Here is a 23864-nt window from a genome sequence, read left to right as displayed (position 1 = left end):
TGAAAGTACCTGCCGTTCCTGGATGCCGTTCCCGGATGCCTCGGCTTGCGCAGGAAAGCACGGGTGTTCCCCAAAACCCCTGACAATCCAGGACCGATGCCAGCCATGGATCAATCCGAGAGTGGCGCAGGAAAGAGTTGGGCTTTTGCATCAACCCCAACAGGTGTGCAGGGGTTCAGGGTTTGGGCCAGGGAGTGAGGGAGGTTGCCGAATTAAATGTGTTGCTTCTCACATGGAGATGCAGATCAAGAAGGATGCGACGCAGGTGCCACGAACCCCAGAACTGTTTTTATTGAGTATGATACCTGATAATATAAGTGTGTAGATGATTTGGGTCTTGGTCTTTAATATCCTTACGCTTAGGTTGCTGCAAAAGAATCGTTGGAGAAAACCACCAATAGATGTACAGGTGTGCTTGGTTCTAGAAGCAAACACACATTTTGAAACATATTCTCCAATGCAACCTGTCCCTTCATCGGCCTGTCATATGACATTGCCCAAGGTTCTAGCTGGTGGATCTTCAAGGTTCTAGTAATCCTGAAAGCCTGAGGCTTTGGATCCCAGCCCAACCCAGTGCTTAGAGAAGGAGGCTGTTATCGTGGGTACCGCATGCAGCGGAGAGACCCAACAGAACCGTCAAAAGCGATGCGTACGGTCTGTGCAGTTCTTGATGACGGTCAACTGCCCAAGTGACCTTGTTTCAGTCATCGCTTACTCAAGGTGTGATGATATGGGGAAACGGACCACAATTTGGACCCCTCGTGGAGGAGAGTCTGGTGTAATCTCTTTCCCAGCAATCACGTGACACGCAAGGAAATGCCCTCCATCCTGACCCCGACCCTTTCTTAAGCTGGACCGTTTTGGTCTGGCTGTAGAGCTTCCTCTTTTTGCGGGTCAGTTTCAGGTTCCACATTTTGAAGACACTGTTTCAGAAATTAAATTCAAGGATGTGGTAAGTAAAACCATTCCGTCCTATCTGAAAGCTGTTGAAATGTCGTAGTTCTGGACGGATCCGCCAGGGGTCATCCGAGCTGCAGAGTTGGTCAAGAGCAGAGGATTTGAAGAAAGTTTCCAACTGGGCATTACATCAGAAAAATCCTCATTTGCATTCATTTTGTCCCAAACGCCAGTCACCGTTCCACCCTAGAAGTCCCAGCAAGCAGTGCCTTGCTGATCTAACCATTGTACGACACTGCCTTGTGAGAAATATTCTCTTCCTGCCTCCCAAACTTACCAGCTTTTGCTTTTCCAAACAGGGCTTGCTTGTTCCGTGCTTTTAATGGCAGCCTGATACGCATTTCGGACACCGATGTGGGCCGGGATCCTGTTGCGCAGCTGTGCAGATGGCACCGTGTTTGGAAGCCAGTTGCTGTAAATTAAGAAACCTCAGTAGACATTATCTGTTGCATACTGGTTTGGATTACTTGGTGTGCAACAGGTGAAATCTAGGGGGATTTCTTAGCATAAGAAATGCATGCCTAACAGTTATGCTGTTTGCGTAACTCTGCGACAGGATTTCAGCCATTTCCCCACATCATATAATCTTGAGCACGTTGGTCTGTTGTTTCTACATATTGTATTTCTAGAATATGTTTTCCCTTGTTTCATATGCTTTCTCCCATTCTGTCTGGACATGTGCTCCCCCCCCCCCGGAGTGTGTGTTTCCATTGCAAATTATGGTGCTTCCATAAGCAGGAAGGCCTGGACATTGATACACTACCACAGGACAGTGAAATGTGCAAACCTAAAGCAGAGTCTTGCTGCTCCATTTCATAAACTTCGTTTAATAAACTAAAAAGCATAAAATCCTTTTGCAACTCAAGAAGAAACCAGCCGACAGTCTGTCCGAGGCAGTGGCAAGTATCTGAAGGGTTTTCTTTCCACTGATTTCCAATGCATTGAGAGACAAGCGTAGGGGGCCAGACTGGCAACACAAGTAGGTGTGGGAGGATGGGTAGATGAGTGGGATGAAAGACACAGAGAGGAGCTATCCGTTTATAGCTCGGTGCCCCATGGAAGCACCACGAATCTGGATCCCAAAATGGGAACTTGCCACATGTAACGCGGCTTGGATTCATTTCGGGTGTAACACAATGCCAAACCCCTTCTCCATGACCGAGGAACTGCTCTGAAATAGCTCAGACGCGGCCACGGCTGGAATTGCCCACTTGCTTGGCATGCCGTGCGGTGTCTTGTGTTGGGAAGCAGGGTGGGAGTTGAATGTCAGGCACTGTGTGTGTGTACACACACACATACACACCCAGGAGGGCTAGGTTAAGCAGCCAAGCTCTTGGTATCTGGTTACAGGGAGACACTTATGAAAAAAATGAGTTGGAGACCCACCAACGTTTAAGGACGAAGTTTGTGCGGGTCTTGAGATAAGTCCATGCCGAATGTGTCTTTTGTAATCAGATTTTTTTTTTAGTGCACTCTGCCTCTTCAGGAGCTAATCCTAATGTTCTGTAATATCCTAACAACAACCTTGTTGGGTAGGTTGAGCTGAGAGGGAGAGAGAGAGAGAGTCCCGCTTAAGGAGCGTCACAGCCGAGGAGGAAGATTTGAACCCCAGCCTCTTCAATCCTCACAGAGCGCTGTAACCGCTGTACAACATGGCAATTCTGCTCTCTCGGTCGCCTTGCTGTTGTGTGGTGACTGTAAGGCGGTCTGGGGTTTGAATCTTACCTCAGTTTCTTGTCCTTAAAGCAACACGGGCAAGCTACTGGTCCCTTCGCCTCAGCCCACTTTGGATCTATCATATATATATATTTGGCTTTATTGTTTTTAAATTTGTAAACCGCCCGTAGTAGACTTTTGGTCTAGATGGGCGGGATAGAAATCCAATGAATAAATAAAATAAACCCCTAATATCTATGTGTCATGATATTGCCCTAGCTGACAGGACTCTTGTTGAGTGGGCAACGAGGACAGAACAAGTGGCCCTCATAATCCACTGGAATTAGTGTGGTATGTTTTCAGGAAATGTAAGGGGGGTTTGTATCAAAAAGCCCAAGCCATTTCCTCCTGAATCTGGCCTAGTCTGTGTCGGCTAAATCCACGAAACGTTAGAAGATTCCCTGGCCCTCAACAGCATCAGGCCCAAGGCCACTAAAGGCAATCACTGGCAGAGGGGAGAACTCGCACCTGGGCTGACCGATCGGAAATATTTTCCCATGCCATGAGAAGCCCAATGGAAGGCAAGGCAAATCTTGAGCCTTCAAACAGAAGCCCGGAGCTGTAAAGATGCCCTCTAATCTTTGCTGCTCCAGAAAACTAAGACTGCTCTTAGAGAGAGAGCCGCGGTTTCTGTGTGTGTGTACGTGCCTTGCTTCCTGACAGGGCATCGAGTTTGCTTTGCCGTTAACCATATATGTATTTTATTTCTCGTCTTCCAGGAAGGAAGAGAAAGAATCTGGCCTGAGAGGTCGACAAGCAAGCAAGAAAGGCAGGCAGGCGAGAGACCCTGCTTTTGCCCAGAGTAGCTGTCCAGCTGTCCCTCCTGGTGAAGGAGTTATATATACAGCGGCGTTGGCTCCCTCCTTCACTTCCTGGGTGGAGCTGGCGCTGGGGAGAGGCAAAAAAACCATTTTAAAAACCTCCAAGCCAGCAGTCAGCAAGTCCCGACAGGAGTGGTAAAATTACATCCTTTCCTGCAGAGGAAGAAAGAAGGGCCAGCTGGAAGCAGAAGCAGAAGCAGCCGCAGCAGCCGCCAGCCGGCCAGCCAGCCAGCCATCTGAGCGCAGCCCCTGTCTTGGGATCCCCCCGGTCGTTGGCATCTGGATTTGGCCCCCGCGCTTCCCGGCTTGCCACATTCCAGAGAGGTCCGGGTGCCCCTCTCGGCTTGGCCGAGCCTCGAGCCCCTTTAAAGGAGGCTTAGAACCGGACCACAGAGCGAGCCGTGGTCCGCTTCGTCCGGCCACGATGGGCCTTCGGACGGGCGCCCTTGGGTGCCACAAGTGATTGCGGGCATCTGAGGCACATGGGCAAGGCTGGTGCCCGGGAAATGTCAGTGAGACCCGAAGGGAGTTCCTGCCACCTTTGACAGCTCCAGGAACAAGTTCCAGCCTAAAGCCAAAAAGGGAGAAAGAAGGGGAAAAAACCTCCCCCAAGTCACTTGATATTTTAAGAGACTCAATGTGGTCAGTGGCAGCTCACGGTCTTGCAAGAAACAGCTTCCTTTGTCAGATGACAGAGCAGAGGGATTAAGAAGAAATCGAGAAGGAGAAAAAGCATCCAGAGACCCCCAGCCGAGGAGGGGTGTGTGTCTCCGTGTGGTGTTTTTGTGTGTTTCGTTTTGTTTTAAACGCTGAGCTAAGAGCAGAAGTGAAAAAGGGGGTGGAATCATGAAGAACTCGGTCGCAAGAGGCTGCGCCTGGCAGGGTGGTTTTCGATTCGCAGCCGGGGGCCTTGGCATGTGGCGGGCGGCGGGCTGGCTTTTCCTCCTGCTTCTGGCTTTGCAGCACCTCTGCGCCACCTCTGCCTTCTCCACGTGCAAGACTCTGGACATGGACATGATGAAGCGCAAGCGGATCGAGGCCATCCGGGGCCAGATCCTCAGCAAGCTGAAACTGACCAGCCCGCCGGAGGTGGAAGACCCAGACAAGAGGGTCTTGCCCGAAGACATTGTGGCCCTTTACAACAGCACCCTGGAGGTGATCCGGGAAATGGAGGCAGAGGAACCTAAGGAGACCCCACAGGAAGAGTATTACGCCAAGGAAGTGCATCGGTTCAACATGCTGCCCGCAGATCACGGTGAGCCAGATGCTCTGGGCTGGGGTGGGCGGGTTGGAGAGCAGAGAGGGGTGCTGGTGTGGGAAGCAGACCAAGATGCCTAGCGGCTACAGCAGGCCTCAAAACCTAAACTGGGGTGGTGTGTTGTGGTCTCCTCTGTGGCCCTCTTATCTTCTTATCTAGCTTGGGGAAATAAAATTAAGTCAACGGCTGTTTCTCTGAAATCATTGAGACGAACAAGGTGCCCTCCGCTTCATTCGTCAGCATAGTTGAGGGTTAGAACCTTAAAACTTAGAAATCAACTCTTAGGTCAGGCCAGGGGTGGGCGATGTTGGGAGTGTGGACTACCAATTCCCAAATTCCTTGTGCTAGCCGGAGATTCTAGGTGACTGTGTTCTACAGCGCCCTCTCCCCCCCCCCAAAAAAGGAAGGCTGGCCAAAAGTTTGTGAGATTCTGGGAATTAAGGTCCAAAACACCTCATATTACCCACTTTGGGTCAAACCTGTGCAAGGAATAACTTGTAGTCACAGTATCGGTGAGGTCCTGCAGCCCTCAACAAACTTTTATCTTTTGCTGCTTACATGGGGATAGAGGCCAGAGGTTGCTAATCGTGTGGCGTGGGCTGAGAGAGATGCCAGTGGGTGGACTTGAGAGAATACCATCTCCTAAACGACTCAGTCATGTGTGAATCGGACCTCAGCTTTCCCATCTGCAAAATGGGCACGCTGCGGATCTTATCGAGGGAAAATGCGTGTGAGCAACGTTGCGATGTGATGAGGGTAGGAGATCTACCCCGTAGAAGTTAAGCAAAGATGGTGTTGAGCGCAAAAAAAAAATCTATAACAAGGGAGGGAGAAAAACAGAGAAGAGTTTTTAAGAAGATCACTGTCAGATGATGTCCGAATCTGTCAGCACAAACTAAAGAGAAGAGTTGCAGTCTTAGATCAGATCAGCAAGACCAGCCCTCCCTTTCCGACAACTGTTATTGACCCTTCAAGGAAAACTTGGCTTTTAAGTCAAGTTGTTTAACCTGTTGTAAACCAGTTCAGGATTCTCACCCCCCCCACGCCCTGAAGCAACCATTATTCTTCTGGTGTTGTCACCATCCGGCTCTCGCTCCAGTTTTCTTGGAGAGCATCCTAACAAGGAAAGGCAGTCTCCTTGTTTCTTGATAAAAAAGAGACCAAATTACAGGAAAGGCAGAGCCGGTTTCTGGGTGTCGGGGTGCGGTTTAAGGCCAAGAGTCCGTTATGCGGCTGGCAACTCTGTCATTGCAAAAAACCTGTCAGCAACCCAGAATATCAGATAACAAAGTTGGAAAAGAAGCCCCTGAAATTTTGGTCAGCAGCTTCCGGCAAGACTTTAGAGATTACCGCCTGATCTACTGGAAGGCAGCCTTTATCGCCTTATCCTTCACACCGTTCTTCTCCCCACGTTGTCCGCCCTACAGAAACCTCCCAACCCCGGGGCTGGAGTTAGGGAATGAGGGAGCCAAGCCGAGGTTACAAGGGAAGTAGACTCTGCACATGCACAGAGGATGTATTGGCACACAGCTGTGATTGTACCTTGGGAGGTTAAAAGGTTGGACGCTGAGGCTCAGATACATGATCCCCACACCGTACTTTTAGGAACAGGTTGATAGGGTCGCCTCGGCCGGTACTGCCTGAAGGGGAAGATCCGTAGCATCTGAGTGAGCGAGCAGCAGAGAGAAAAAGAGAAAAATGAGAGAGAAAGAGCGACTCTCGTACTTTCGCTTCCTTCCTGTTTTCACGAAAATGCAAGAAAATGCACCCCTAATGCAGTGAGGGAGGTGATAGCCATTCCAGTCCCTTGACATAAAAATAACGAAGTGTCTTGTGGTACCTAGAAGGCTGCCAGGTTTTAACTGGGTGCAAGCTTTTCCTAACAGCAGCCCCCTTCCAATACGTGCAACCCCCAGGCTCTCCACCCGGGACGGGGCTAGGATGTGTGAAATCGGATGCCAAAGGAAACTTGTTAGTCTATCAGCTCCCACAGGACTCTTTCTGGACCTCGCTGCCGTTGTTTGGCGTATAAAGGCAGGCAGGCGTTCATGAGATGGCCTTTTCTGCTGGGGTTGAAGGATTCTTGCACAAACCGCTTTCCCCCGGGGAAGGAAAAGCCGGGCTGGGGGGTGAGAATGGAGGTTAAGTTTGGTCGGATCTTACTATTTCCTGCCAAACTGCTGGGCTCAGCAAGGCCCTGCGCCACTGGAGCATCGCCACTTCTGGCTCACGGCGTGGCTGGCCAGCGTGCTTTCAGTCTCGGGGAGAGATGTGACTTTCTCAGCCATATGATTCCTACGGATCCTATATCCCTCCCCCCCTTAAAAAAAAGCAGTGTTTTTGAGGTGCGGCCTCCGAACTGGCAGACGCTGGCGCTTTTGAAACCCAAACGGCAGCTGCTGTCAACTCCAACATGGGATCAGAGGCCAGCTATTTTTTCTTTTTTTCCTTTCTTTTTAAACGGCCCACGGCTGCGACTCTCAATACGCACATTTAACCAAGGAAACTTTCTCTCATGGCTGCAGCTCCATGCCATAAATATCATTTTTGCCTGGCATCCGTTCCTGCACGTCCAAGCTGCTTTGCCGGCGATGACGGCCCGGGAGGCGGGCAGGGACAGTTTTATAATTTTTTTTTTAAAAAAGAAAACTTGGCAGCTTTCGTATTAACGGCCCTGCTGCGAGCCACATGCGGCACTGGCTCGGGAAAGTTATGCCGAGTCTTTGAATAACGACTGGAAGCAATCAGCGATCTGAGTGACCCTGGAGTTGAACGGGCAGAGCACCCCAAAGAAGAAACACATTTAAGATCATTGGTGTTGTGTGGAGGGGGGGGAGTAGTGTTGTTGTTGTTTTAAGGGTGGTAGTTTCAGCAGTGAGTTGTCAAAAGCCTGGCATGTGAAAAGCTCAAAAATCAAACTTCTGGATTGCAGGATGCTTGCTTAGCCAGGAACCCCTCAGATGGGTCAGACTGCAACTCCCATAATCCCCAGACAGCATAACTTCTGAAGGATTATGGGTGTTGTCATCTGAACCACTGAATGGGAGAGGCACCTTCTCGGAGGACCCCCCCCCCACCCAGACCGAAACAGCCTGAAGCCCATTTGGGCAGAGGTGATAATTCTGTGGTTTTATGTCCTGGGTTCGAATGGTGTCGTTAGAACGAAAGTCAGGACAGGAAAAATGAATAGCTCTGTTTTCTTCGGCGCCACCTTCTCCTGCAAAATTTCTTTGTGTTATGCTGCGGTCAAATGCGCAGGAAAAAAAAGGTCAGCCTATATACATATACATTTTTTAATGTAAAATATTTTTACCCTGCCTTTCTGCTTAGAAAAGGGCCCAGGGTGGCTTACGTCAATTAAAAAAACAATGTTTAGGGTTAAAAATGGGAAGTGTACAAATACTAAAAAAGATCAAAGACCACAAAAGCAACATTGAAACCACCTTTCAAGGTAGTAAGGCACAAACAATCCATTGAAAAAACTCCTCTCAGGCAGCCCGTCCCTGAGGGAAAGCTTGCTTGAAGAGAAAGGACAGCCAAGAGGGGGCCAGCCTGACCTCCAGTGGGAGGGAGTTCCAGAGTCTCTGGGAGCAGCCACAGAGAAGGCCCCTCTCTTTTACGTCCCCATCCAGACATATCTGTGGTGGGGCTGAGAAAAAAAGCCCTCAAAGCCTTCAACAATATCTGCCTCGTGGCAAGATCGCCACGTTCCGTGGCCAGATCAGAGCCACGTCGGTCGGATCCAGCATGGGTGTCGGTGGGCTATTTATTATGGCCTTTTCTCGAGCAAGCTACGTAGAGGACTCCCTTTCCGCTGTTAAATATATTCCTATTATCTTGTCATCACAGGACGGTAGAACTGTAAAGGATCCCCCAAGGGTGCAGGGTGCAGGAAGCCCACCACCAAAGCGAGGGCATAAAAACTGGTTTTCTTGACCTCCAGCAAAGGAGAGTTCTCCTGGGTTGCTTTCGGTTAAAACAAGAGTGTGGTTAGCGATTTTTAAAGGAGAGGGTAAGGGATGGAGGGCGGCTGTCCCCAAGCCCCCCAGGACTGCCACATGTGTGTGTGTGTGTGTGTGTGTGTGTGTGTGTGTGTGTGTGTGTGTGTATCTGTGTGTGTGTGTGTGTGTGTGACTTCCCTATTACGACAGAAATAGCACCACGTTTCTCCTGCATGACTACACAACTGGTTTTGTAGGCCAGAGGGACATGAATGCTTTGGGGGTAGTTTTCTTCTCTCCCCCCCCTCCCCACGCACACCACCACCGAGCATTTCTCTGGGGTAAGAGGGAGCCCTTCAGGAAACCTGCTGGTGGGGTGGATTTCTCCACCCTCGTGGCCTGTTTTCCTTCCGGCCTCCAACGGCAGCTTGATGCTGTAATTCGAGCATAGGAAAACTTTTCTAAGCCTGGAATTGCAGGAACGAGAAGGAAGAACGTTTACCTGCTGTGTTCAGGTTCATGAAACATGTAGCTTAAAAAAAAAAATCAAACTCAGTTTGGTGTTTGTGGATAGAGTGATGGACCCAGACGTCCTGAGTTCGAATCCTTGCTCAGCCATGGAACATTCTGGGCGTGTTCGTATGCGTGTGTGTGTGTGTGTTGTGCAGAACTGGTAGAACTGCCCGTTCAGTATCCCCACATACCTTGAAAGCTCCATCAGGGTGCTATAAAATCAGCTCCATCTTGGCTTGATGGCAGATGACACTCACACAGGGATAATTATTAAGAAAAAATGTTCAGAGGCTCCCGTTTGGGGCAACTACACCTCCGCAATACCTCAGCTAATGTGGCCAGCAGCCGTGCTAGCTAGAGGACTGTGGAGGTATAATAATAATAATAATAATAATAATAATAATAATAATAATAATAATAATAATAATAATAATAATAATAATAATAATAATAATAATAATAATAATAATAATAATAATAATAATAATAATAATAATAATAATAATAAAAAATTTCTCTTCCCGTTCTTTCCCACCCAAACCTGGCTTGCCGGCTAGCTACGAAATACCCTTCTTTAGAATCCAGTAAAGTAGCTAACTAGCATCAAAGTGGGCTAAAGCTACTCCCAGTGAATGGTGTGTGTTTGTGGTGGGAATATCTATGTGGTCTGTCTGTCTGTCTCCATCAATTCTGCTTTTGTTGTTAGATGGCTGTGTCGTATGTGTGTGGGTGTGGGTGTTACTGCACAGTTTGGGAGAATCAATCAAGAAGGCTCAGGGTGGGTGGGGGCCTTATGGGCAGGGAGACCCAGCTCCAAGCTGGACCAAGGCCCAATTTCTGAGGATTCTTCGCAAGCCATACAGGCTGCCAAACTTAGGTAGGTAGGTAGGTAGGTAGGTAGGTAGGTAGGTAGGTAGGTAGGTAGGTAGGTAGGTAGGTAGGAAGGAAGGAAGGAAGGAAGGAAGGAAGGAAGGAAGGAAGGAAGGAAGGAAGGAAAAACAAGAATTTGCAATGTGTCCGAATCCACTTCCAGTTTTGAAAAAATGGATCTTTTTCAGTCAAGGCATTATGGGGGTTGTTGTGTGGGGGGGAACCCAATACAAACCAGCCTGCCACTCTTTGAGAAGGAAGCCCTGCAGGGTCTCTCTCCTCCGCCCCACAGGTATGTCTCTCTGTGTGCAACGTTTTTAAAAAAGCGAATCACCATACAAAACTGCTTTTGACAGGATGGGGAGAAAAGCTGTAGAAACAGCCTGTGTGGGTAGAGAATCAAGGAATGGGGAGAGGAAAAGAGACAGAGGGGTCTCCAGTCGCGTCTGGCCTCTCTTCCGTATTTCCTCCGAAGACACAGTTCCGTACACATGGTTAGCAATGGCTGGTTTTTTGGGGGGTTTGGGGGGGAGGGGGTTGTGGCAGGGTCATGCCCCGTGGACCCCAAATCGCTCCGCATCCTTGTATGGTGAGATGGAGGGAGGGCGTGTCTCCCCCCCCCCAAAAAAATAAGGATCGGCTTCCCCCTTTTCCTGCAAATCCTATAGGGTCATAAAAGTCTTCTAGATGTAGAGAAGCCTCGAGGATTTCGTTTGCCTCCCGGTTTACGGATGGCTTCCTTTGTTTATTTCAGGAAGTTACATCCTGCTCTTCCGCCCGTAGCGCTCAGCCTGGTCAAAAACAAAAACAAAATGAAAAATAAACCATTCGAACGGGATTAAAAATCCCTAACAACGATCGGCTAAGAAATCAACAGCATCAGACTCCATCTAGGGCTTCCTGGTTTATGCCCATTTTACAGCCGAAGGAAACTGAGGTTGACTCTCGTACAGCCTGGCCCGAGGCCCCCGGGACGCAACAAATTCATTTTTCTATCTTTGGAGATGAAACTCCGGAAAGTCCCAAAATAGCATGGGAATTTCCTCCAGCCGATAAACAGATGCAGTTGAATGCCGGCACCCTTATCTCTGTCTTTACAGCTGTAAAATACGCATCTTCAATTTGGAAGGTTTTTGTGGCATGACTACACAACTCATAGGGAAACAAGAAGGATGACCACATCAGAATGTAAAAGCAGGGAAACCAGAGGTTAGGAGGAAGATCTTCTGACTTTTCTTCTTAGTACTGGTAGGGAAGCAACACCTTGTGGTTTGATGTGAGCGTGGGAGGCAAAGGTTCCCCCCCCCCGGGAGGGCTTCTCTGCCTTGACCTGCTGCATTGCAGTCAAAAACAATCAGATTGGGGGGTGTATGTGTTTGCTTCTTTGTTCATCTGCTGGATTTCTACTCGCCTTGAAGGTAATTCAGTTAAAAGCACAGGAGCCCTAGTCAAAAGAAAAGCTGGTCCCTTAGAGATAAGAAACACTTTTGATTCATTGCAGGTTCTTAAAAAGAAGTAGAATTCAGAGACATGTTTAAAGACCCAGCACTGTTCCCCCCCTAGCTGCTGTTTTAAGAGCATCTTGATCTGGGAAATATATCTTAGAAGTGCAGTGCAAGAATGGACCCTCTGGACCCTCGAGTCCAGCCCTTGACAAAGAAGCATTTTGAGAAATCAAACTCCCAACCTCTGGCTAAGCAGCCAGATGCCTAAACCACTGGGCTATCCAGCGGATGAAGTTGCTGTCGGAGGCACAGGAGCAAACTAGATCGGCACTTTGATCCGATGGCAACCTCAGAGGCCTGCGATGCCCATTGTAATATGAGAGATATATTTTGCATGTGTGTAAGTACAGGTACCCATATACACACCTACATGAAGATGTAGAGGGTTGCGCATTGGGGAGATGATAAAAGAGATCCACCCTAGACACAAAGGAATGTCTAGCAAATATTTCTCCAAAAAGCTTGTTTCATAGACCTCTTTTTGTCTTAGTTCTTCCTCTGACTTCCTTATTATCAGATGCTCCTAACTCCACATGCATTTCACAAGAAAGCAAAGGCAGAAACCACCGCCGTTTTGTGGCCGGGGAGTCTTGCAGGATCACTCATTGGTCCACAATCGTGGGATGAGAAGATGTGATGTCAAACCGGAGTCGGGGGCCCTTTTGATCTTGGAAGGAAGGAGAAGCTTAAAAATAGACTCTTCCTGCAGCAGAAATAGAGGCCGGGAAGCTAAAAATGTGGTGTTTAGTTGTGGGGCATGGCACAACTTTGGGAGGAAGTGTGGTATATAGCAGTTAGGCTGCTGGAACAGAACCAGAGAGGCCTGGGTTCAAATCCCTTTTCACCCATCATATTCCTTGTGTGGCCAAGCCATCTTGCAGGTCTGCTGTGTAGAGGAGAGGGAACCAAGGGGCAATCAAATCCCTCATCCGTGAGTTTTGCTTGCTGTAAGAGACGAAGTCTATATGACTGGTCAAAATAAACTCTACAAACTGATTTATCCTGATTTTAACCCATTTCTGGACCTTCACACCTCGTAGCACTCCAAGAACAGCAGCTAAGGGTCTCAGTGTATTGCTTCTAACCCCCACCCCCACCCAGTGCTTTGGGGGCTCCACCTTCTCCCAGTGTCTTGCAGCATTAAGCACCCCATTGACCTCAGACAGCCGTAAGTAAACACACAGAGAATCAGACACCACAGTATGCAAGAGTACAGCATAGCAGCCTGGCAACCTTCTGTCCTCTGGTCAGGGAAGATGAAATGGGTCGTGCAGCACACTCCCGAGATGCATCTGGCTTGTAAACCCAGCAGTTCATTCCTGGAGAGAAAACAGAGCTGATGAGCATAGGATTATAAATAGATTTAGGCTGAATATCTGAGGAAATGTCTTACCTGTTAGAGCAATACGACAATGGACCCAATGACCACGGGAAGTGGGGAGCAGTGCTCCAACATTGGAGGCATTCAAGGAAAAATCTGCCTTGATTTGGATTTCTGCTTTGAGTAGAGGGTTGGACTGGATGGCCTTAGAGGCCCCTTCCGACTCTGTTATTCTATGATTCTGGGAAGTGGATCGGCAGTTGCGCTTTGGAGGCTGGTAAGGGCTGTCCGGCTTTGCCTTCTCGGTTGATTTTGGCTTCAGCACCAAGAGCCTCTCCTTTTAAGATCTTTACACCTGACTGGAATGCATCTAATGCCTTCAGGTTAAGATTACTTCCACTCCGATTCAGAAACTCTTTAAGATTACCAATCGCAATTCATTGACTTAATGTATCTTTCTGAAATTTTACCCGAGGCGGCAGCTGGTATAGAAGACCCAGATGAGCATTTCATGGAGGAAAAGAGGATGATGTGGAGCCCAGCCTTTTTCTTCTCCTTCATCATCCTCTCTTCAATCCAGCCTTTTGTTCTTGCTTTGAATGTTGGGAGGTGCTGGTTTTTCCCTGCTCCAAAAAAGATGCTGTAAATCTTCCTGTGTTAAAAAACGGCACCTGCTACTTTTTTCCCATATGCCTAGGTGTTTTTAGGAACACCGGAGCCGACCAGGTGTGTTTTAGTTGCAATCTTGTAGAGATGGCACCCACTAGACTCGAGGACCATGCCGGGTGGCCATCGGATGTGTAGATGGTTGTCTTTAACTATTCTCCTTCTTAGTTTCAAAAAAATGTCTTCCTTCTTCAGAAAAATACCTTCAAAGTATGTTGAAAAATTAACACAAACTTTTGGCGAAGACCACATTTCTCTGACGTGGTGTTCTGTTTTTCAAACTGAGAAGAAGTTACAGTATTTTGCTGAATGTGGGAGCATTTCAAACCTAGCTTGGCTCATCAAAAAAACAACAACATCCAAATCAACATTTCTTCCTTAATCAACACAAATATTTGTTTCCGAAACTGAGGAGCAAGAGGACTGCTGGATAGCTCAGTGGTTTAAGTCTCTGACTGCGGAGCCAGAAGTTGGGAGTTCAATTCCCCACTGTGGCTCCTTGACAAGGGCTGGACTAGATGATCTATTGGGTCCCTTCCAGCTCTGTAGTTCTAAGATGACGACGACAATGATGGATCTACTGCTTGCTATACAGTCCAGTGTGAATTATATGGTTGAGGTCCCTGGCACCAGAGGTTGGGGGTTTGTGCTTCCTTGGAAGGAGTTGGACTTGATGATCTATAGGGTCCCTTCTTGCTCTGAAATTCCAAAGATTCTTATTGTTAAGACGGAAGGTAGTTGTTCAAAGTTTTCCAACAGCCTGACGTTTTCTGCCCCATGCATCAATTTCTAACTTGAAGTGGTTTGTACCTTCCCTTCTGTAAATCCTTGTCTTCGTGCAGGTCGTGACAGATGCTCTTGCAAAGCTTAGCTCTCCTCTTCGCAAGAGGCAGGGAACGTCTGATCTCATTGCAAACAGAACCAGCAAAAGACACTCCCGAGGTTCTCTCTCACTCCCTGTCTCCCTCTGTACAGAAAGCTACGGGGACACTTACAAGAAGAACCGGCATAGCATCTTCTTCGGGTTTAACATATCCCACATCCGGACGGTGCTTCACGATCCAAACCTGTTGTATCGGGCTGAGCTGAGAATGCGTGCCTTTGGATCGAGCCAGGAACAACGGCTGGAACTTTACCAGGTGCGGTGGGAAGGGCCGGGACAAACGGTCCATTTGCCGCGACAACAGGACACAACAGGAGAGAGTGGCCCACATCGTGTTGAATTCCTCCCCAAAGTCAGAGGGGCTGTAGAATGTGTGTTGTGTTGCACCCTCTAATAGGGAGACCCTTCGGTCTACTCCTACATAAGTTGGTGAGGTTGATGGCTATTCATTGGGGTGATGAAAAACATACTCTGCATATGCTCAGAGGGACTTTTTAAAAAATATCTAGGGCTGATCCCTGAAAGTCGAGGTACATACCTTGTCCAGAATCTTGTTAGTAAATGCCAAATATCATGGTCCCAGAGCAGAAAACTTTCACACAATTTCTGGCTGGCATTTATACCAGCTGGGTATCACCCTGTTGAAAGCAACAAGGCCTCCTTGTGTGCAAGGGTAGTGAATTTTGTTAGCCAAATCCTGAGGTTGGGGTGTGTGTGTGGGGAGACAACCACATATGCAATAGGCCATTGCACAGAAAAGGGGAAAAAATCAACAAGTTTTGACCTTTATTTCTAATGAGGTTTGGCTCAACTTAAGTCCTCGAGCCAGACTACGTCAAGAGAAGGGAGGGTGGAGAAAAGGAAATTTCTGGGTGGCTGGTTTCAAAATCGGCATCTCCCATTTCTTCCGTTCTTGAAAACACAACCCATTCTCTGCATGACCTGCGTTGTGCAAAATGAAATCTTGAGCGCTGTGGAGGGCTTGGGAGAGAAAACGGAAGCCTGGAAAATGTGGGTGGGTCATTTGAAGGGTACAGAACTCCTCGCTTTTTAATCCTAGAGGCATTCCGCCGATTTCTGCCTGCTTTTACCAAAGCAGCCCTTGAGAACTTGAAACTTGGGGGTTGTTTTTAATTCAAAGGCGGACTTTTCAGACACCAACGCACTGCAGTACTTTGTGCCTGAAATGACCCCCTGAAGGAGCCAGAAATTTGGGGTTGCTTATGACTTTGCTTGGTGCTTGGAACAGCTGTGTTGTTTGCTCTCAATTTGCTAATCCAGCCTTTTGTTCCCCCCCCCCCCATCATCCTCCAGCAACACCACTTCCGGAACACCTCCACTTGGTACTATCTGGATGGGCGCCTCGTTAAGTTGAAGGCCGAGAAGGAATGGCTTTCCTTTGATGTCACCACCGTCCTGCGGCTGTGGCTGGCGAGTATAGGTAAGCGAAAATGGCATCGAAATGAAGAGAGGGGGAAAGTTCTGTCATTGATATCTGTTCACCTGCTCCTGGGGCTTTGGTATTTAGGGCTATTAAATCAATTGTTGCAAAAATTCAAAATATGACCCATTTTCAGTTCTGCACCCCAGTCACCTGGATCCAGGGGGGTGGCGTACACGGGCTCATGAAATCTGCATGCATTTGGGGAAAGTATTGCAAAAAGAATCCTTGAAAACTTGAGCAGGTCCTTTGAACATAGACAGAAGAGTGGATTTCTGGTTCATTTGCTCTAGCGGTGCAGCAGAAGTGCAAGGATTCACAGAACAGCTTCAAGTCCCCAAAATTTGGTCCACGCCTTTTTTAAAATTCTCATCCACTGGCGCTTACAGTCTCAGCTGTAGTGCTGGTGAGACTGACGGTCACCGCAGCCCTGAAAGGTCCTTCCCAACCACACCTTCTAAAGGAAGTACGCGAGGTGGCCAAAAGTCCAGCACAATATAGGCTTAGAACACCCCATGGACTGGCATGAAGAGACTGGCCCCAGTTAAGGCCTCCTTTACTGCATCAGTGCAGACATCTAGCTGCTCAAGGTCCACGGCGGCCAGTCCTTCTAGGATGCCCACAGCAAACCACCCACAGAAAGTCTCCAACCTGTATCCCGACATATCTGAAAGGGCCTTGATTCGGAAAGGCCGCGGTGAATCAAACCCGCTCTGTGTCCATTTCAGTGGCCTTCCTTAAAAACTGGGCCAGACGGGGCTGGAATGGATGCAGCCGCTTTTCCTGGTAGGGATTCTTGCTGCAGGCCTTCATCAATAAATAGATCGCCTTCAGGCCCACGCTCTGTGATGCCGGAGGGGATCTCCCCGACCTGTAACCCTAAAGCCCAGGAAAAGTTTGAGCACCAGATTCGACAGAACCCAAAACGTGTCATGATGACTTTTACAAAAGTGTCCCCCAGCACTGAAATGGCAACTTGCAAGTAGAAAGCCAGCTCATCAAGGTTTAAGATACACTCCTCTTTCCCTGATGTGTTTTGTATAACATTTTGCAAGAAGGTGCAGACCGCAATACCACATTGCTTCATCTCTCCATGGCCTCGCCACCCTCCCAGTCTTAAAGGCTATGCTGTCTCCGTTGGCCACCTCCCTCCTCTATAATGGATCTGCATGAGACAGTGGATGAGATGGGAAGGCTGGTGTTAAATGTATTCCTTCAGACGAGAGGGGTGTGTGAGGGTGGGGACTCCTTTTTCCAACCGCTTACAGAGCAAATAATAACAAAACACTCCCTAAAATTCAGCACGGCAGCAAGAGAAGTGGCTTGGAAACTCCTCCCCGAGGCCTGAAACATACACATTTTCTCCTTGGGTTTGAGATGTAATTAAATTTAAGTCTCAAATTAATTATGCCTTGTCATGAGAGTCTTTTAAAAAAAAAAGCAACCAAGCTGACAGCCCAATCTGAAACAGTACGATCCCCTTTTTTAAACAGTACAATCTCCTCTGGCATTTCATTCTGTCTTCTGCGTCGGTCTCCCTGGGCCCTGTTGCAAACTTTTGAGTTTCTGGTTAAATTCCTCTAGCAGTGCAGCAGAAGTTGAAGGATTCACAGAAAAGAATAGCTGCAAATTCCCCAGAGTAGTTCTGCCCCGTTTTTCTCATCCATTGGCACTTGCAGTCCCGATAACGCACTCTTAAGACATTAGTAGGAGAAAGAATAAAGACATGTCATTTACTTACAGATCAACAGCAACTGGCAAAACATGACTGCTTTCAACAACAAACTTTAACAGAATAAAAGACAGGGAAAGGGATACAGAGCAGAGGGGTGAAGCATTCTTTGAATTCAAAGGCTGGGAAGGAAGGAATGATTAGTGCTGGATAGTTTGACAGTCACCTCAGCCCAGAATGGTTCCTCCCTGCCAAACCTCCCAGAGGCAGCATGCAAAAACCCCAACTGTGTCGACAGTGTGTTGCAGATGCATCCGTGAAAACACTCCAGCGCCTCTCCCTTCAGGGGCCGGAACTTCCCCACGGATTGCTCTCATGCCCAGGGGTGTGGGAGTAAAAGACGGGGGAGAGAGAGAAGGCTGCGCCATGCCACGCCACACCCCGGGCACGCTGCCACAGGGTTCCGGAAGGAGACAGATCAAAAGCGTACATGCGTCAGGCGTGCCTGGCATGCACCCCTCTCTGGCTGCTTTCTTTGCCACAGTTGCCAGTAAAAGGAGGGAGAAGAGGGGAAAAAATAAAAAATGGAGATGGGAGCAGGATTAGAGCCGAAGGGGCTTAGCTTCTTAGCGAGGGGTCCCCTCTTTGGGGTCTTCAGAGTCAGACCTAAAATCAAAGAGGAGGTGGAATGCCCAGGGTTGGACAAAGCCTAAGCAAAAAACAAAAGAAAACAAAAAGGGGTGTGTGTGTTTTATTGACGGATTGTTATATCTGAAAGAAGCTCACTTCACACTTTGCCCCCTTCCTCGCCACAGAGGCGCATGTCGGAACACGAGATCCACCTTAACGTCTTGCTGTACTTTGGGCCTGATTTTCGTGGGAGTCCATTTGTCCGCTTGTTTCCTGCATTGATAATTAAAATGCAAAACTTGGGTTTTCTTGGGTGCGTGATTCCGTGGTGGCGAATTCCACCTCCCTTCCTCTCTCCTCACGGAGGACTAGGAGCATGACCTAAAAATCCTCCTTTGTGCATTGCAGAGAATCTGGGAAGATTCCGCCTCAGCGCCCACTGTTCCTGTGAGACCACCCTGGAGGAACTGAAAGTGGACATAGAAGGTAAACCCTGAGGAATGGGTGCAAGGGTTGGACTGGCCGGAATCTGTACAGATTTGGTTCAAGGAGACAGGTCCCCACCCTGTCTGGTGCATGTCTGAGGAAAAGGGCTACCGCATACCACTACTTGTCAGTTCTGGTTTATGGCGTCCCTTTTCAGGGTTTTCTAGGTAGAGAATACTCCAAAGTGGTTTTACCCTTCCCTCCCTCTAGGGGGAGCCCTGGGATTGTGTGCAGCTTGCCCAAGGCTACCCAGGCTGGCTCTACTTGCAGAAAGCCCATTGGGGGGAATCGAACTCCCAACTTCTACCTCTGTAACCAGAGACCTAAACCACTGAGCTATCTAGTCAGCTAACAACAGCCTAAGCACAACCCCGATAACTGTTCTCTGCAGCTACTACAGGATATGAGAGATCTTTTTATAATATTGTAATTTTAAAAAATAATAATAATTAGGGAGGCAATTAAAGGAGACCGTTGGGGTGGATGTACCCCTCTGTAAGCTGAGGGACGTACATGGCATCTCTCTGGAAATTGACCACCTTTGGTTTAAACTGTGGGCAAAAGCACCATAACTCTTGGAAGTCATGTTGGTGAACTCACTGCCAGCCGAAAAAAATTAGAAAAGGCTGTGGGGTCCTTACATGATACAGATGCAGGAAATGGTGGTGGTGGGAAAACGATACTTTTAGTAATCATGTGCCATTAAGTCAATTCTGACTGAGGGCAACACTTTCTGGGGTTTTCTATGGAAGCCAATATAAAGAAATGGTTTCCCAGTCCCTTCTTCTGGGGGCATCCTGGGGGACCGTTCAGCTTGCCCAAGGCCACCCAGGCTGGCTCTTCTGAGATGCACAGTCGGGGAATCAAACTCCCAACCTTTGGCGCTTAACTCCCTGAGCCATCCAACCAGGTTCTGGCTCGCTGGAGCCTCGGATTTATATCTCCTGGAATGGCTACCCAATTCTTCAGGGAAAAACGTAGGTTAGCTTTTAAGTGGCACTTAAGCTGCCAAGCATGGATTCTGCTTCCTAGTGTGCAGGATTTAAGAACAATGACCTCACATCTCATGAACCATTGAGCTGAGAAGAAGTAGAAAGCTTTATTTCATGCCCTGCCACCCAGCAGGATCCGCAAGACCCACCCACACCGATCATCCCCACTCTCCCAACGGGCAACAGCCTACACCCTATATTAAGAGTGGGGCAGGAGAAAGACGGAGACCTACTGGCAAATCTCTTGTTGATTTTCCAAAGACCAGAGATGATTTATGATTCCCAACCGAGCCACCAACACAACGACATTTTCTTTTTCCATTTGTATCAGGAAGGAGATGAGATTCCCTCGTTTCTGGTCTTTTTTTTGGGGGGGGGGTCAAATCCAAGGCTTCAGAGGGTGGTGTTTAGAAGCAACACTCCTTCACAAATGTTGGCCTCTTTTACCCGACTCTTGGCTGGCAAAATTTTCCAGCCTGAGTTAAAAAGTGCACTGGAAGACGCCTGACATCGGCTAACTTCTGACCCGCTTCATAATGCCGGCAACGCAGCAGACTGCTCTGGCAAAATGAGCTACAATGCAAGGCTAGTGGTTACTAAACACTGGGTGTTTTATGCTTTCGGTCCTCCTCCTGCCACATGCAGCTTGATTTTTTGCTTGCATGAGCTACCTGCTCATGTGTTTGTTTATTGAACCGGCATTCCAGCCAAATGACGCCCCGTCTTCTCCCTTAGCTACTCAAAGATTGGCTGGTGGCCAAAGATTCTGCCCCCTTCCTTTGACCCTGGATTCTGGACCAGACGCTGCAGGCTGGCCCGTCTTTGCTCTCCGGACAATACCGACAAACCAATTCACCATGTGATTGCAAGATGCTGGGGAGATCTTAGGACTTCATGAGATTCTGGGGGACAAACCGTGTCTTGGGAAACAGTAGAAAGCCATATTTGTTGAGGGCGCAGCTAATCTCCAGTCTGCACACTTTTGCGGGCCAGTTTTGTTGACTGTTATTTTGGAGATGCCGGTCAATATATTATCTGGCATGTGGCATGCTGGCCGTATCCAAAATAATTTTCGAGTCACCGGAAAAATATCGCTGCAAGTGCTCCTGAAGGCATTTCCTTGTTTGTTTGGCTTTCCACATTCACCAGGGGGAGGGTGTGTGTGTGACAAAGCGTTTTACTGTTCCGTTTTATATTTATATGTGGTATGTTTTTCTGAGCAGCAGCAGCAGCAGACAGATGATTTGAGAACAAATATAAAATTAACGCAGGGCTCTGCCGACGCTTGCTCTTTCCCAGGTACTAAAGTGAAGAGAGGGGACCAGCAGCAGATCAGCCAGGAGAAGCAACAGCTGCCGTATCTGCTGGTGATGGCCATGCCACCGGAGCGGGCAGACCAACTGCAAAGCCACTCCCGGCATAAACGAGCCGCAGCTAACGCGGAGTACTGCAGCCAGTAAGTGGTGCAAGGCCAGGAGGGAATCAAGAATACCCTGTTGCAGGGAAATCAGTAGAGATGCCTTGGTACGCAGTTGATCGAACCAGTCTTCCATGCTGGTGGTGGCCATACCGCCAGCTCTGCTGATGCCCCACTTGAGTTGGCAATATGTAGAATATGCGAGCAGGATGACCGCTAAGAAGCTGAGGACCCTGGTTTTGTAGAGTCAGTGAATACGTGCTGGGTTTTTAGTCCAAACATTCCAGGAAATTCTAAACATTTGTTTTCAGCACCCTGGACAGGTCCCTTAAAACTTGGGCCATGACGCCACTCCACAGTTTAGCAACTGTGACGCGGCTTGAGAGCGTGGCGTATGTCACCACCAAGACCAGGATGGAGAGTATGATGCCTTCCAGATGTTGTTGGGGGTGACGATGCTCTCCTCCTTCACTCCTTCATTGATGAGAGTCCAACCACATCTGGAAAACCACATGTTTTCCAGGCCTGGATTAAGATCAGTTTGTATGCAAATAGAGACAGAAGTGTGGGCATTTGGGGGTCAGGCAAATAATCCAAAGGAAAGTGGGAAGACAGATATCCCATGAGTCAGGAGTAGCACGAGATATGTGGTCCGAGACCAGCTGCCGTATTACTCTGATTTGGAGGCCACCGTTCAAACTAGACGGTATGGAGCAGCCATTAGCAGCTAAAAGGATGCTCGCGGTCCAGCCAAGATTCCTGCAGTTTGTTTGAGATGAGCAATATTTTCAAGATATTTCTTAGAGGCCTTTTGAGTGTAAGGGTGCACGCTTTATACCACTCTCTTGTTCAAACTAGTTCTCACACACAAGTGCAAGAAGAAAATATCACAAAAGCAGCGTGCCACCTCATGAGAACGGAAGCTTTCTCATGTTGACAGCAACAATTCGCTTTTTTACTTTTCTTGGTGCCTGAGTAATCAGAATCGGAAAGGAAGCCCATGTTTATCTGCGGATGGCCAATCAGAAAGTGAAGCGAGTTAATTTGCGAGCGATGGGCTGTGAGAAAAAATCCCAGCTCTAACTGAAAGATATATTTCAGCGTTTAAAGGATTTCGATTTTTTGATGTTCCATCTCTCTCACCTAGTTTGAAGTGACTTCAGGAAAGTGAAATTGAATTGGCCAACCCCAGAGTCTTTCCTGAGGTGAAAGAGAGAAAAATTGGGGGTTTTTTCAGTGGCTTAGAGAAAGGGGTCGGAAGGCCAGGAGGGCTCAAGGTTTCGTCTCTAACTTTTGGATTCTTCCGCTCCAGATCCCCAGAGGAGAAGAACTGTTGCGTGCGACGCCTTTATATCGACTTCCGGAAGGACTTAAAATGGAAGTGGATCCATGAACCCAAGGGCTACTACGCCAACTTCTGCATGGGGCCTTGCCCGTATCTCTGGAGCTCAGACAGCCAGTATAGCAAGGTGAGGATCCTGCCTATCCCGAAACCTCTCATATTTCTGTCTCTGTTTTCCCACCTCCTTTCAGAACTCGGCATGCGGCGTCTTGCCTTGTATTTCAGAAAGTAACTTTCAAAATCGTAATGACTTCTGGGTTGAGAATGAGCAATATTTTCAAGGTATTTCTTAGAAGCCTTTTGAGTGTAAGGGTCCACGCTTTATACATCTCTCTTGTTGATCCTGGTTCTCCCACACACGCGCCAGAAGAAAAATATCACAAAACCAACGTGACACATCATGAGAACGGAAGCGTTCTCGTGTTGACAGCCACAATTCGTTTCTTACTTTTCTGGTTTGAATTAATTTTGGAAAAAAAACTGAAGTGCTGTTCAATGGAGCGGTAGTCACTCCAAAAGGCTGCAGTTCTAAATAGGTGTTTTTCCTTGTCTTCCGAACAGGTTCTGTCTCTCTACAACCAACACAACCCATCTGGCTCGGCCACCCCCTGCTGCGTCCCGAACGAGCTGGACCCCCTCGGCATCATCTACTACGTGGGCCGCCAGGCTAAAGTAGAACAGCTCTCCAACATGATCGTCAAGTCGTGTCGCTGCAGCTGAAGACGAGGCGGCATGGACTTGCCTTCTGGGTGGACTGGAATTTTTTAAAATTAAAAACAAAACACAAACAAAAATAAACCCCCACAAAATCCAAGAGGAGAAGAGGCTAGGACTGAAACCAAGAGGACAATGGTCAGCCCCTTCCCCTTGATGAAAACCTCATGCCTTAAAAAGAGAGAGAAAGAGAGAGACACACAACTTTTCTTTTTTTTAAAAAAAAAACCCTCATCCAGTGAGATTTATTATTATTATAATTATTATTATAATTATTATTATTATTTTATTTTGTAAAGTTATGGTTTTGAGGGGTGGGAAACCTGGAATACTTTTTAATGGTTTGGCCTCGGGGTCAGAGAGAATTATAATTAGAATAATAACGGCTCAAACAGAAGGGGGGGGAGAGAACATGTCAGCATGTCGTTTCCCTCTGTAGTTTTCCTGCCATAAAGAACGGGTTGGGCGAATAATCTGGGAAGGGACATTTTTCATGGAGGTGGAAAGCCAGCAAAGAAAGGGTGACCCCCCTCAAAAAAAAACCTATGCCAAGGTGATAGAAAAACATCAGATGGGGGTCATCCTCAGAGGGCAAAGGATAATGTCCAGGGCCAGCATCCTTAAGTTTTCCAGAGGTCAGAACGGCTGCCCTCTGGACGGTACGACGATGATGCCCTCGCTTCCAGCAGGTGACTGTGTCGCGGGACGATGCCGAGGTC

General features: G+C 48.1%; 1 protein-coding gene across 1 annotated transcript; it reads left to right on the top strand.

The window, feature by feature from the left end:
* Positions 1 to 3980: 3980 nt before the first annotated feature.
* Positions 3981 to 23229, top strand: TGFB1 (transforming growth factor beta 1). The gene is made up of 7 exons (XM_020810887.3): positions 3981 to 4749; positions 14544 to 14707; positions 15766 to 15892; positions 18603 to 18680; positions 20972 to 21128; positions 22402 to 22558; positions 22993 to 23229. Exons 1-7 carry the CDS (start codon positions 4341 to 4343, stop codon positions 23149 to 23151), a joined length of 1251 nt encoding a protein of 416 aa, XP_020666546.3. The 5' UTR covers positions 3981 to 4340; the 3' UTR covers positions 23152 to 23229.
* The last annotated feature ends 635 nt before the right edge of the window (positions 23230 to 23864 follow it).

This window comes from Pogona vitticeps, chromosome 9 (assembly GCF_051106095.1).
Source record: "Pogona vitticeps strain Pit_001003342236 chromosome 9, PviZW2.1, whole genome shotgun sequence".
NCBI classification, from domain to species: Eukaryota; Metazoa; Chordata; class Lepidosauria; order Squamata; family Agamidae; genus Pogona; species Pogona vitticeps.
Note: the sequence above shows the minus strand (reverse complement) of the source record. Positions and strands in the feature narration are given on the sequence as shown.